We start from the raw sequence: 14147 nt of genomic DNA, 5'->3' as shown, positions 1-14147 counted from the left end.
TGACCAGGATGGTCTCGATCTCTTGACCTCGTGATCCACCCGCCTCGGCCTCCCAAAGTGCTGGGATTACAGGCATGAGCCACTGCGCCCGGCCCTGTTTTAAAATTTTTGTAGAGATTGTGTCTTACAATGTTGCCCAGGCTGGTCTCAAACTCCTGGGCTCAAGTGATCTGCCCACCTCAGCCTCCCAAAGTGCTGGGATTACAGGTGGGAGCCATGGCACCTGGTCCCATACAGTATTTTCAAGGTTCATCCATGTTGTAGATGTACCAGTACCTTTTTTATTGCCAAATAATATTCCATCATATGGACATAGGTATGCCACATTTTCTTTATCCATTTGTCAGTCATGGACACCAGATTATTCCACTTTTTTGGCTATGAATAACTATAATGAACATTTGTCTCTGGGTTTTTGTGTGGACAAATGTCTTGAATTCCCTTGGGTGTATACTAGGAGGGGATTGCTAGGTTATACGGTTACTCTTTGTTTAATATTTGGAGGAGGCTAGGTGCAGTGGCTCAAGCCTATAATTTCAGCACTTTGGGAGGCAGGCAGGCGGATCACCTGAGGTTAGGAGTTCAAGATCAGCCTGGCCAATGTAGTGAAACCCTGTTTCTACTAAAAATACAAAAATTGGTGGTGAGTGCCTATAATCCCAGTTACTCAGGCAGCTGAGGTGGGAGAATCACTTGAACCTAGGAGGCAGAGGTTGCAGTGGGCTGAGATTGTGCCACTGCCCTCTAGCCTGGGTGATAGAGTGATACTCCATCTCAAAAAAACAAAAACAAAAATAAACAAAACCAAAAACACTCAGAGGAACTTCCAAACTGTTTTCCATAGTTACTAGGTAGGCTGGGTATGGTGGCTCATGCCTGTAAACTCAGCACTTTGGGTAAAGTGGCTCATGCCTGTAAACTCAGCACTTTGGCTGAGGCAGAAGGATCACTTGAGTCCAGGAGTACAAGACCAGTCTGGGCAACGTGGTGAGACACAATTTCTACAAAAAAAAAGATTTTTTAATTGCCTGGGTGTGGTGGCACGTGCCAGTAGTCCCAGCTACTTGGGAGGCTGAGGTGGGGGGCTGAGGCAGGAAGATCGCTTGAGTCCAGGAGTTGGGTGCTGGCATGAGCCCCGATTGCACCACACTCCACTCCACTCCAGCCTGGGTAACAGAGAAAGACCCTATATCAAATAAAAGAAAAGAAAAAACATAGTTGCTGCACCATTTTATAATCCCAATGTACAAGAGTTGAGTAATGTACAAAAGTTTCAGTTTCTCCACATCCTTGCCAACACAGGTCATTGTCTGCCTTTGATTTTAACTGTCTTCATAGAAGTGAAGTGCTGTCTCATTATGGTTTTGATTTACATTTCACTAATGACTAATCATTAATGATGTTGAGCATCTTTTTTCTCTTTTTTAATTTAATTTTATTTTTTCTTGCTTGCTTAGGTTTCAGACCCTGATGTTGAGCATCTTTTCATGGGCTTATTTACTATACACACACTAGCACATGCACATACAACCATATGTGTATATCTTTGGAGAAATGTGTGTTTAAATACTTTGCCCATTTTAAAATTGTGTTGTCTTTTTATTGTTGATTTTTTCTCCCCTCCCCCATTGTTGAATTTAAAGTTATTTATATATTCTAGATACAAGCCTCTTATCATATACATGATTTGCAAATATTTTCTTTCATTCTTTGGGGTTTCTTTTCACATTCTTGGCAGTGTCCTATGTAGCACAGAAGTTTTTAATTTTGATGAATTCCTATTTTTATTTTGTCACTTCTACATTTTCTGTCATATTTCACAAACCACTGCCTAATCCAAGGTCACAACTTTTTTTTTTCTGTTTTCTTCTAATTGTTTGATAGGTTTGTTTCTTACTTTTAGCTCTCTGATCCATTTTACTTCATTTTTTTATATGATGTAAGATGGGGGGAGTCCAGTGTCATACTTTTGGATGTCTAGCGGTCTCAGTACCATTTGTTGAAAAGACTTTTCCCTGTTGGACTGTTCTGGCAATAGCTGGTTATGTTTAACATGATTTTTGTTACTATCATAAAGTATATTTCTGAATCAAGCACGTAATCATTATATATAATTTTCTGCAAACTCAGCAATGAACATGATATGACATTAAGGGGCTGCCTTCATTCTCTTGCAAGTTCTCTAATGATGCACACTTTAGTGTGAAGATGAATGTGCTGTTACAGGAATCAGTGACATTCCAGGATGTGGCTGTGGATTTCACCCCAGAGGAGTGGCAGCTGCTTGATTGTGCTGAGAGAACCCTGTATTGGGATGTGATGTTGGAGAACTATAGAAACCTCATCTCAGTGGGTAAGGACGATGAGTGGTAACTTTTCAGTGTAACTCAAAATATATAAATGTGCCCTTCTTTTAAGACTTGTGAAAGCTGGCCAAGATCCCAGCACTTTGGGAAGCAGAAGAATTGCTTGAGCCCAGGATTTTAAGACCAGCCTGGGCAACATTGTGAGACCCTGTCTCAACAAAATTTAGCCAGGTGTGGTGGCACTGCCTATTATTTCAGCTACTTGGGAGGCTAAGGTGGAAGGATTGCTTGAGCCCAGGCATACCACTGCATTCCAGCCTGGGTGACAGAGTGAGACCCTATCTCAAAAAGAAAAAGAAAAAGAAAAGAAAACTTACAAAAGCTGTGAGCATTCTGAAGCATTAATCAGCTTGGCCCTAAATTTTAGTTGTCAAAGCTTCCAAATTGAGGTTCTGCTTATGCTTCTACTTCCCAAACAGAAGGGAAGGGTCTGTTCTGTTTCAAAGCCTGCTTGTCATCCTTTTAAAAACCCTGAGACTCAAGGAGGCAACCCGAGTTGTGAGCTGGTTGTTTGCCTAGCACCTTGGCCCCACTTCTATGTTGTTTTCCTACTAACAGGTTGTCCAGTTACCAAAACGAAAGTGACCCTCAAGGTAGAGCAAGGACAAGAGCCATGGATGGTGGAAGGAGTAAACCCACACCAGAGCTCTCCAGGTGAGTGAGAGAAACTCAGATGGGGATGTGTGGAGTTGAGATCCTAGTTGGTCAGTGAGGGACAGGCACCTCTGAAATACTCTTAGAAGCACCTCTTAAAAGCCACGAACCTTTGGCATAACATCATCAGCTTGTTCCCCAAAATCTACCTTCACCCTCACTGTCCCCACACATGCTCTTTCTCTTTGCTCAGCTGTTGTGTGGAAGGTTGTCCCTTTCCTGTCTCCTCTGGCTTCTCATGCTGCCTGTTTCATCTAGGTCCTTGCTTTGTTTCTGTTCTCTTAATTCCTAAAACCGTCATTCTTCTTCCTTTCTCAACATAGATCTTTTTCTATATGCTTAGTCCTTACAATGAAGTTAAATTATGTAAATTTGAAGTTTTACTCTACCAATCACTGTCTAACCTTAAGCAGATTATTTTGTAGCACAGTTTCCTTTGTTTATAAAATAGGAATATTAATCCTTACCTCAGATTTCCTATAAAGATTATATGAGGTAATATATGCAAAACACTTCAAATAGTTGACAGATAGTAAATATTCAGTATATGCTCATTGTTTTTTCAAAACTTTTAGGGACATCTTGCTCTATTTTGTTTTCCTTTTTTTTTTTTAACTTATTCCTTTTCTTGCATCATAAATCCCATCTTGCATGTTTAGTCTCCCTGATAATTTGGGATGTCTATCTTGTAGTGCATCTTTCTGTTTCACTTGCTAATATTGATAACTTTTTGAAATTCCCCTCCAGATTTTTGTGGCCTTACTAATCTGTCCTCACCCTTTCTTATGCTTATTCACCTTTTGCTCAGGTCTTCTCTCCCATCTTCTTAACTTCTCTCTACAGTAACTCCTTCAGAAGGCTCATCACTCTGAAGACTAAAGTTACTTGTTTTATGCCAACTCTAGCATCTTTGCCTCACCAACTTTTCATTCCCCTAATTTTACCTGACCTAGCCTTCATGGTAACTAATGTTTTTAATTATTCAATTGACACCCTTATCTTTACATCACGATAAATAATCTTGAATGGGTTCCTGCTTTGCAGTCTTAAAATCACTACAGTAAGCAATTTGATTTTTTTCCTCTCAATAGTTTTATTTATTTAGTTTAATTTTATTTCCTCTCAAAATAAAATTAAATTTTCCCTTTCTGCAGAGTTAATAAAAGAACTCATTCAAATGATTGACATATCTTTCAAATGATTGACACCAATTAAATATATTTCATATTCCCTGGATCCCAACTTCTGTTGACACAGACAAAATGAATTTTTTTAAGAGACAGGGTCTTACTCCATCACCCAGGCTGGAGTGCAGTGATGCCATCTTAGCTCACTGCATCCTTGAACTCCTTGCCTCAAGCAATTCTCCTGCCTCAGTCTCCCAAGCAGCTGGGACCACAGGCAGATGCCACAGTCCTCGGCTGACTTTTAATTACTCATACTGCATCTAGACTGTTTATGTTACTATTTTACCAATTCCATTCTATTTTCTAATTTATATTAGATGTTTCTCCAAGATTTATCCAAATTATTCTGTTTCTCTTGTCACTGTCCTGAAAAATGTCCCTTTAGAACCTGTGTTGTGATATTTAAACGGCTTTTAATGTCCTCTATAAAGTAGCCCCATTTTACTTAGCCGGAATTACCCATCTTTTTCCTATTCCATGGAAATTGGGCTTTTTAATATCCGCTATATACAGTTTTCTTCTCTGCATCAATCCTTTTGATTCTGGTCTGCTCCACCTAACTAAAACCAGCATTTTACTAAATCTGAGTTCAGCTTTCCTTTCTCATTATAACTCCAGTCTAATCTTTACCTTCTTTGAACTCCCAAGCCAACTCTACTATGACTCTGTCATAAAAAATTGATGTATACTATCTTGGATATATTTTTCTAATCCTTATGGCTTTTAAGGCATGTTTTGTAAATGATAGTTCCTGAAGAGAATGATCTGGTTTGTTTTTGTTTTGTTTTTTCTGAGATGGAGTCTCGCACTGTCGCCCAGGCTGGAGTGCAGCGGCTCAGTCTCGGCTCACTGCAACCTCCGCCTCCCAGGTTCAAGCGATTCTTCTGCCTCAGCCTCCTGAGTAGCTGGGACTATGGGTGCCTGCCACCACACCAGGCTAATTTTTGTATTTTTAGTAGAGACAGGGTTTCACCATGTTGGCCAGGCTGGTCTCCAAACTCCTGACCTCAGGTGATCTGCCCGCCTCAACCTCCCAAAGTGCTGGGATTACAGGCATGAGCCACCGCACCTGGCTGAGAATGATCTGTTTTATGCTGAGCACATAATGGTATTCAATGAACATTTCATTAATTTATTGTTATAGAGCCAGACATTATGGAGGATGTTTCTTTTCTTATTTTTCTTTTTTTTTTTTCTTTTTTCAGTTAAAGATGAGGTTTCACTATGATGGCCAGGCTGGTCTTGACCTCCCGGGATCAGGCGATTATCCTGCCTCAACCTCCCAAGTAATTGGGATTACAGTTGCACTCCACCATACCCAACTAATTTTGTAGTTTTTTTTTTTTTTTTTTCTTTTTTCAGTATCCCTGCCATAGCAATGTGGGGGATGTTTTTTATTCTTCCATTCAACAAGGCTTTTAAATATGTTTCCTGAAAAGGTTCAAAGAAAGCAAAAATCTCATTATCATTTTCTAAGTGGATGAATGGTAGTTGGAACAGCAAAACGTGTTTATATTAAAATATTTTCCCTGGTGGTCTAGTGGTTAGGAAAACAATATATAAACAAAAAATAAAGTATTTTAAAATTCAACAAGTGAGTATGAAACATTTCTTTTTTTTTTTTTTTTNAATTTTTTGTAGTTTTAGTAGAGACGTGGTTTCACCATGTTGACCAGGATGGTCTCGATCTCTTGACCTCGTGATCCACCCGCCTTGGCCTCCCAAAGTGCTGGGATTACAGGCTTGATCCACCGCGCCCGGCCCAAAACATTTCTTCAATGTACATTAACGTTGCAGTTGTGTTCTAATTAAGTGTGAAAATGAATGGTAGACAGCAGCAGTGACTATCTTTGAAATTAATAGAAAATGGAGCTTAAAGTTTAAAGTATACAAAATCTGAAGAAGTCTTTTTTTGAGATCATGGAACAGTGGTTCCTCCCTAAAGAATATCTGAGTTCTAAATAAAATGAAAGGAGGTAAGGGAGGGCAAATTAAGGTAGAGAACGAATATGAGCAAAAGATTGAAGTTAGGAGTCTAGAGTCCATGGAGTAGAAGGTATTTGCTGAGGACTAGTGGAACCCATGCTTCCCATGAGTGAATTCATGTCTTGCATAATTCTATTTCCAGGCTGATTATGTTGAATTTTTCAGTGGATTGTTGTTGGTAGAGGTAACGCAGGATGCTGCTTACCATTAGTTGAAATAAGAGTGGTAAGAAGAAAGGAACCAAATCCCTAGAGTCAGAAACACTCTATAAAGCAATGTGTACTAATGACTGTAGCCCACTACTCAGTCTAGCTCTGCAGAGAATAAGGCATAGAGGAGGAGGCTCAGAGCATTGTACTAACACTCCTCATGGAGGGAAACTTAACAGTGGGGAATTATGACCCTCTCTCCCCAATTTTTTAAAAAATGGGAACAGATTTGGGATTTATAGTGTTTTGGGGATAGTGAAAAAATATGAATTCAGGAGCAAAGCAGCTTTCTGAAGACCAGTTTGTTAGATTGAAAGAGGATGTAAAAATAGTATTTGCCAAATAGAAGTATAATAGATAGTTGTCATATACAGAAACTCAGCCAGAATAAAAAATAGCAAATAGACAGAATCTATTTGCTATTATTATCCCAAGCTAAGGATGACTTACCCTTGGATAACTTGCTGGACATTTGTGTCCCTGGGCTTACAAGTATAGGTACAAATGAATTCTAGCTCTCAGTAGAGCTGGAGCTATGACTACAGACATTCTTCAGCTGTGGTTTAGTTGGGGTTAGAGGACTGGAGATATGAGAATGTTTAGAAAGGAAACTGATATTGTGCAGAGTGATTTAGAGGAAAAGACATAAGTAAGAGAAATGGGGAATTATCCTACCAAGGTGATCTAGAAATTAATTATGTAGTGATTTATATAACTGCCTGTTACCACCTCCTCCAAACCTAGTCTGTACTCTGATATTTTCCCTTAACCCCTTTATCTCCTGTTTTCCTAGTTGTCCTATCCATTAATCAGATCTCCACAATGGGCCCTCTTCATTTTATGAGCTAACCCTACACCCTTGTTGAGCACCCTTTTGACTTCTTTGTACCCTCACTCTACCTTGCACCTATTTTACTGTCTTTCCTCAGGTCACAAGCTAAAGCATCTGCTCCCATTCACTCTTCAGCAGTTTTATTCTTAAAGCTCAGGAAGAGTGAGGCAAATATAAGATTTGTTTCAGAATGAGATACTAGCTTTGAAACTATAGACGGTTTTCTCTATAACATGTTGGTGGGAAAAAGTAACTAGGAATGTTTTGTTGTACTCCTTTTTAGAATCTGACTGCCCTCTTGTTGATGAACCAGGGAAGCATTGGGAAAGCAAAGACAATTTTTTGAAGTCAGTTTTGCTCACGTTCAATAAACTTTTGACTATGGAGAGAATCCACCATTATAATATGAGCACAAGTTTTAATCCAATGGAAAAAAAATTATATAAATCATCTGAGAAGCATTTGCCACCTAATTTAGACTTACTTAATTATAATAGAAGTTATACTGGAGAAAACACTTATGAATGCAGGGAATGCGGGAAAGCTTTCAAAAAGAAGTTTCATTTCATTAGACATGAAAAAAATCATACAAGGAAAAAACCTTTTGAATGCAATGACTGTGGGAAAGCCTACAGCAGGAAGGCACACCTTGCAACTCATCAGAAAATTCATAATGGAGAGAGACCCTTTGTGTGCAATGATTGTGGGAAAGCGTTTACACATAAAGCCCAACTCGTGGTCCACCACAGACTTCACACTGGAGAGAAACCTTATGAGTGCAGTCAATGTGGGAAAACATTCACCTGGAACTCCTCATTTAATCAACATGTGAAATCTCACACACTTGAGAACTCATTTGAATGTAAGGAATGTGGGAAAACCTTCAGGTATAGTTCATCCCTTTACAAACATTCCAGATTTCATACCGGAGAGAAACCCTACCAATGTATCATATGTGGCAAAGCCTTTGGCAACACATCTGTGCTTGTTACACATCAAAGAATTCATACAGGAGAGAAACCTTATGGATGTATTGAATGTGGCAAAGCCTTCATCAAGAAGTCTCATCTCCTTAGACATCAGATAACTCATACAGGGGAGAAGCCCTATGAATGTAACAGATGTGGGAAAGCATTTTCTCAGAAGTCAAATCTTATCGTACATCAGAAAATTCATACATAATATTCATTTTATGAACATGAGAAGGCCTTATGAAATATTTGCTAAATCTTATTAAATACTAAAGAATTCATGGTAAGGAGACATCTACAATTTAAATGAATTTGTAAGAGTAGATTCCCTTAAAAAACAATGCCAATCATGTTCTGGAAGTGATAATAAACTTTTTACAGAAAATATTACAGAAAACAACTATAAATAATAGAGCTTAAAGCTTGGAAAGTAAGCATAACTTAAATAATCTAAGAACCAGTGAAAACTACATTTACCATTCCTGACTTTTACTTTTTATAATAAAATAATTCTGCAAGTGAGTATAAAATACATGCTTATACGTTATATTAAATTATGCCTATTAAGAGTTTCTGCAGTAAATAACACATTTTTCCTTCCAGTGTTAACATGCATAATTAATCAAGAAAATGTGGTTTAATATGTAGTATGAATTTCAGTAATATTTTCATCCATTTGCTGGCACTCTTAATGGGCATGACAATGTTACTGAATCTGAGTCTCCTTTAATTGCACAACTGAAGACTTCTTATTAAAATTCATAAAGATATGTTCCTGTGTATGTAAATACCAGAACAAAAACTTTAACAAGACACTAATCGAGGAGAGAAAGGCACTCGTATTCTGTATTACAATAAGTATTCAGTTGAGGAAAAGAATTATTTAAATATGTAAATAAATAATTTGCACTTCAAATATTTCTGTTCTTTTTCATTGATATATCTATGTAAGCTGTAAGCATAGCTTAAGTGGTATTTAACTGGAGTATCATCTGTATTTGATTTTAATAAAGTAGAGTGTCATGATACTTTGCAACTTTTGGGGAGACAGTTTTGGGGATTTTGTTGTTTTATTGAGACAAGGTCTCATTCTGTCCCTGAGGCTTCATTGCTGTGGCACAATCATAGCTAACTGTAACCTTGAACTCCTGGGTTTAAGCATTCCTCCTGCCTCAGCCTCTTAAGTAACTAAGTCTACAGGTGCAAGCCACCACACCTGACTAATTTTTTATTTTTTTTTTTAGCAATGGCATCTCACTATGTTGCCCAGGTTGGTCTTGAACTCCTGGACTCAAGCGATCCTCCTGGTTCTCATTCTCCCCTTCAGCCTTCCAAAGTGCTGGCATTACAGGAATTTTTTTTTTTTTAAAGAAGTCAATACGTGTTTAGCTCCGAAGATACCTGGAATTTTCCATATGAACAGCATAGGCATCATTAATTAAGATGAAAACTTGTTAGAAAAGAGCAAGTTTTTCTGCTTAGCAACTTTGGAATGTGACATTTTATAAGTTCTACATATTCCTTTCAAAGGATTAATTAGCCATTATTTAAAGTTTTCATGCTATTCACAATATCCCTTGGTAATGCCAAAAAACTTTTATGTATTTTCTTGAGTGGTGACAAAACTTAGTCTTGAACCTAAATTCAGAAATCAAGCCTTCTAAGTTTAAGCTCAGTTAAAATTATGTTCCATTGTTTTTCCTTCATTAGCCATTTTTTGAAAGAGTAGTGTTGGATAATAACTATAAATGAATGATGGTGCTTTTTTGTATAAGCATACTGGGACTTTAAAGACCTAAATTAAATCTTGTCTTTCTAAGTTATTTTAGGAGGCTATATGCTAATTTCACTTATGAGGTCATTCCAAAATTTCTGGAACCTTCTTTTCATGGAGTTGTCTTCAAAATCAGTATGCCAGCCACAGAGGAACATCTTGGTATTTATAGTCACAGGACATGCCTTTTTCAGCTCTGGAGTTTTCTTATCATTTCCTTCATGAAGTCCTCACTTCATCCTTGTAGTGCTTACCATTTCCATTGTATCTCTCCTTCCCCTGGCTGTAACCCTCATCTGAGAAACTTTCCAAACTACACAAATAAAGAAAGAGAGATGGGGGCACGGATCTCCACTGTTGCTGCATGGTATGAGATGCCCCTGAAAGAGCAGCTGTGTAGGTCAAGGTGACAAGAAGTGTGCAATAGTCTGCTCCAGCTCGCTGGAAATAAAATGTAGCCAGGACATTTAAATTGTAATATATCAGGATAATATGTATCTGGTTTCCTAATTTTGTTTGCTCCCTTTCTGGGGTGGAAAAAGATGTAGAATGAAAATATTTCAAGTACTGTATAAATATAGTCTCCCACCTAGAGACTTCCTGTCAGTGACCATTCTTAGACTGTGCAAGATTTTGGCAAAAAGAAGAAACAGTATGCCCAGTTCCATCCAGACATCTTGGATTCCCAAAACTCTCTAGCCCAGTGGTCTCCAACCTTTTTGGCATTCCATCATTAGGCATTAGTTAGATTATCATAAGGAGCACGCAACCTAGATCCCTCACATGTGCCTTTCACAATAGGGTTCAAGCTCCTATGAGAATCTGATGCTGCTGCTGCTCTGACAGGAGGCAGAGCTCAGGCAGTAATGCTCAACTTGCCCTTGGCTCCCTCCTGCTATGCCGCCCAGTTCCTAAAAGGTCACAGACCCATATGGGTCCGTGGTCTGAGGTGGGGGGTGGGTAGAGGGATGGTTGGGAACTCCTGCCCTAGCCTATTTGTACACTGTAGCTGAAAGAGCCATGCATTGAGAAATCCCTTGATTTTTCCCATCTCTAAGAGTATGTTATACCTTGAGATTTTTTTTTACCCTGTGAAAGGTCATTCAAAAATGCCTACTATCGTTGTCTGGAGTCACAGAGTGAAAAAAAAAAAAAAAACCACCTTTCTTTTTTTTTTTTTTTTAAATTTTAAAATAATATTTACCAAAAAAAAAAAAAAAAAAGCCATCCCTCAAGCTAGAGACAAGCATGTTACATTCTTTTATAACAGAAGTTAAAATGGAAGTTTCAGTCAATATTCTAAGATAAGAGATGACAGATGCCAAACTAACATCACATGCCATTCTGTAGGAGCTTTCTGATTCCCTTTCCCTCCACTTCCTCTCTCAATACTGGCTCCAACACCCTAGGGGTCAGAACTAGTAATCAGTAATCCACTGATGAAGAAAGAGGGAAGCTGCCAGCCACATTCCTTTCTCCAGCTGTAGACTTCAAGCCTATAGTAGGACCCAGGTGGCAAGGGCAAGCATGGCCAAGATTCAAACCATAGTGGTTCCTGGAACTACATTACAGAGTTTATACTGACATGAAATTCATGTTTTTGTTACTGGAAGGGGTCCCTATCAGACCCCAAGAGAGGGTTCTTGAATCTCGCACAAGAAAGAATTTGAGGTGAGTCCATAAAGTGAAAACAAGTGTACTAAGAAAGTAAAGGAATAAAGAATGGCTACCGTAGGTAGAACAATGGCTGGAGCTGCTCAACGAAGGATGCTTTTTGTTACTTCTTGATTACATGCTAAACAAGGGGTGGATTATTCATGAGTTTTCTGGGAAAGGAGTGGGCAATTTCTAGAACTGAGGGTTCCTCCCCTTTTTAGACCATACAGGGTAACTTCAAAATGTTGCTTTGGCATCTGTAAACTGTCATGGTGCTGGTGGGAGTGTCTTTTAGCATGCTAATGCATTGTAATTAGTGTATAATGAGCCGTGAGGGTGACCAGAGGTCACTCTCATCACCACCTTGGTTTGGGTGGGTTTTAGCCGGCTTCTTTACTGCAACCTGTTTTATCAGCAGGTCTTCATCACCTGTATCTTGTGCTGACCTGCTATCTTAACCTGTGACTTAGAATGCCTAACCTCCTGGGAATGCAGCCCAGCAAGTCTCCGCCTTATTTTACCCAGCCCCTACTCAAGATGAAGCTGCTCTGGTTTAAATGCCCCTGATATCTTTACAGATTGCACAGTTTAAACTCTTAGGCAGAAAATCAGGCTTATACCATATTATGTGAGTTAACTACACGGAAAAAGTTTTTAAATTTTTCTTTAAGCAATTTCCTAGCAATTTGTTGTATCTCGGTATAAATGGACTTTCAATTTCTTAAGAAGTAAAAGTTCTTAGGAACCTCTTTTGTAGCTACAACATTACTGGAATTCTTTAGGGCTCTTTTTCCTTGTCACTAATTAAAATATCTTTAGACAATTTCTTCAATTATCTATACCATGATGGTTCCCAAACGCATGCTTTTAGTCTAGACATCTCCTCTAGGCTCCAGATTCGTAATCAGATTCATAACACCTTCAGGGGCACACAGTCTGTCCAGTCACACAGGGTGCTGTGCTTGGAAGTGCCAACCTTTGGTTTAATGCTCTGCTGTAGCCATGTTGAAATTATTAATAATAGTTGAACAAGAGACCCCTCAGTTTCATTTTGCCATGGGCCCTGAAAATTTTGTAATTTGTCCTGCTTATAGCCTTCATTTCAGCTCCACAAGGAAAACTTAAATGCATATTAAACTCAACATCTCTGAAACTGAAACAATGATCTTCCCCTCAAACCTGAGCAAGGTTCCCTGGTGCAATGACAGCGGCACCGCCCATCTCGTTCCAGCTCCCAGAAGCCTGGGGGCCACCCTTGATCCCTTCTTCTACTGTACTTCCCATGTTGTACGGTCTTGTTGGCTTTCTTCCTAAGTCACTTTGTTTTTTCAACTTTTATTTTAGATTCAAGGAGTACGGGTGCAGATGTGTTAGATGGGAATATTGTGTGATGCTGAGGTTTAGGGTATGAATGATCCCATCACCCAGGTATTGAGCATAGTACCCAATAGTTAGTTTTTCAACCCTTATCCTCCTCCCTCCACCCTCTGGTAATCCCCAGCTTCTATTGTTGCCACCTTTATATCCATGAGTAGCTGATGTTTAGCTCCCACTTATAAGTGAGAATATGCAGTATTTGGTTTTCTGTTTCTGTGTGAATTCTCTTAGGATAAAGGTCTCCAACTGCTCCCGTGTTGCTGAAAAGGACACGACTAAATGTCTGTTCCATCTTTCTCCCTCTCTCCATCTTCACTACCTCACGGTCATCCAAGTGGCCATTCTTTCTTAGCTAGACTATTACAAAAGCTTCATAACTAATTTGACTTTATCCACCTCGATCCTTCTTAATCCATTATCCCCATGGTATCAAGAATGACTTTTAAATACAGATCTGATCATGTCACACATACACACTATCAAACACACACACAGCTGCTTAAAACCTTAATGCTTTCACATATTTCCTAGGTTACATTCTATCATCTTAGCATAATCTAAAAACGCTGTGTTCCTGTCCCTTGCTACTAGTATTTTTTAGTATGTTTACTTGTAAGGCTAGTTCAACAAACACATCAATAAATGTGGTACATCACATTAACAAAATAAAGGACAAAAACATATGATCATTTCAATAGATACAAAAAAGCTTTAGATAAAATTCAACATTGTTTCATGGTTTTAAGAAAAAAACTCTCAACAAATTAGGTATATAAGGAATGTGCCTCACCACACTAAAGGCCATATATCACAAATGCACGGTTAACATCACAGTCAATAGAGAAAAAGTGAAAGCTTTTCCCTTAATATCCACAACAAGGCAAACGTGTCTATTCTTGCCATTTCTATTCAACATATTGCTGGAAGTCCTACTTATACCAGTTAGATAAGTGAAAGAAATAAAAGGCATCCAAATTGTAAATGAAGAAATTAAATTGTCCCTGTTTACAGATGTGATATTATATGTAGCAAATTCTAGAGACTCCACCATAAAACCGTTACAGCTAATAAACAAATTCAGTAAAGTTGTAGAATACAACATCAACATACGAATGTCAACAGCATTTCTTTTTTT

General features: G+C 38.5%; 1 protein-coding gene across 6 annotated transcripts in view; it reads left to right on the top strand.

The window, feature by feature from the left end:
• ZNF684 (zinc finger protein 684) overlaps positions 1 to 9123 on the top strand; it is a 16967-nt gene extending 7844 nt beyond the window's left edge. For all 6 annotated transcript variants that reach the window (XM_017507930.1, XM_017507934.2, XM_017507931.2 and 3 more), the window contains 3 exons: positions 2227 to 2353; positions 2925 to 3020; positions 7518 to 9123. In XM_017507930.1, the coding sequence (XP_017363419.1) occupies positions 2227 to 2353; positions 2925 to 3020; positions 7518 to 8416 (1122 nt within the window). In that variant the 3' untranslated portion in view covers positions 8417 to 9123. The remainder of the gene's footprint in view (positions 1 to 2226; positions 2354 to 2924; positions 3021 to 7517) is intronic.
• Positions 9124 to 14147: the final 5024 nt, after the last annotated feature.

Source organism: Cebus imitator, unplaced genomic scaffold (assembly GCF_001604975.1).
Source record: "Cebus imitator isolate Cc_AM_T3 unplaced genomic scaffold, Cebus_imitator-1.0 Scaffold385, whole genome shotgun sequence".
Lineage (NCBI taxonomy): Eukaryota > Metazoa > Chordata > Mammalia > Primates > Cebidae > Cebus > Cebus imitator.
This window is presented reverse-complemented; position numbering and strand designations above follow the sequence as displayed.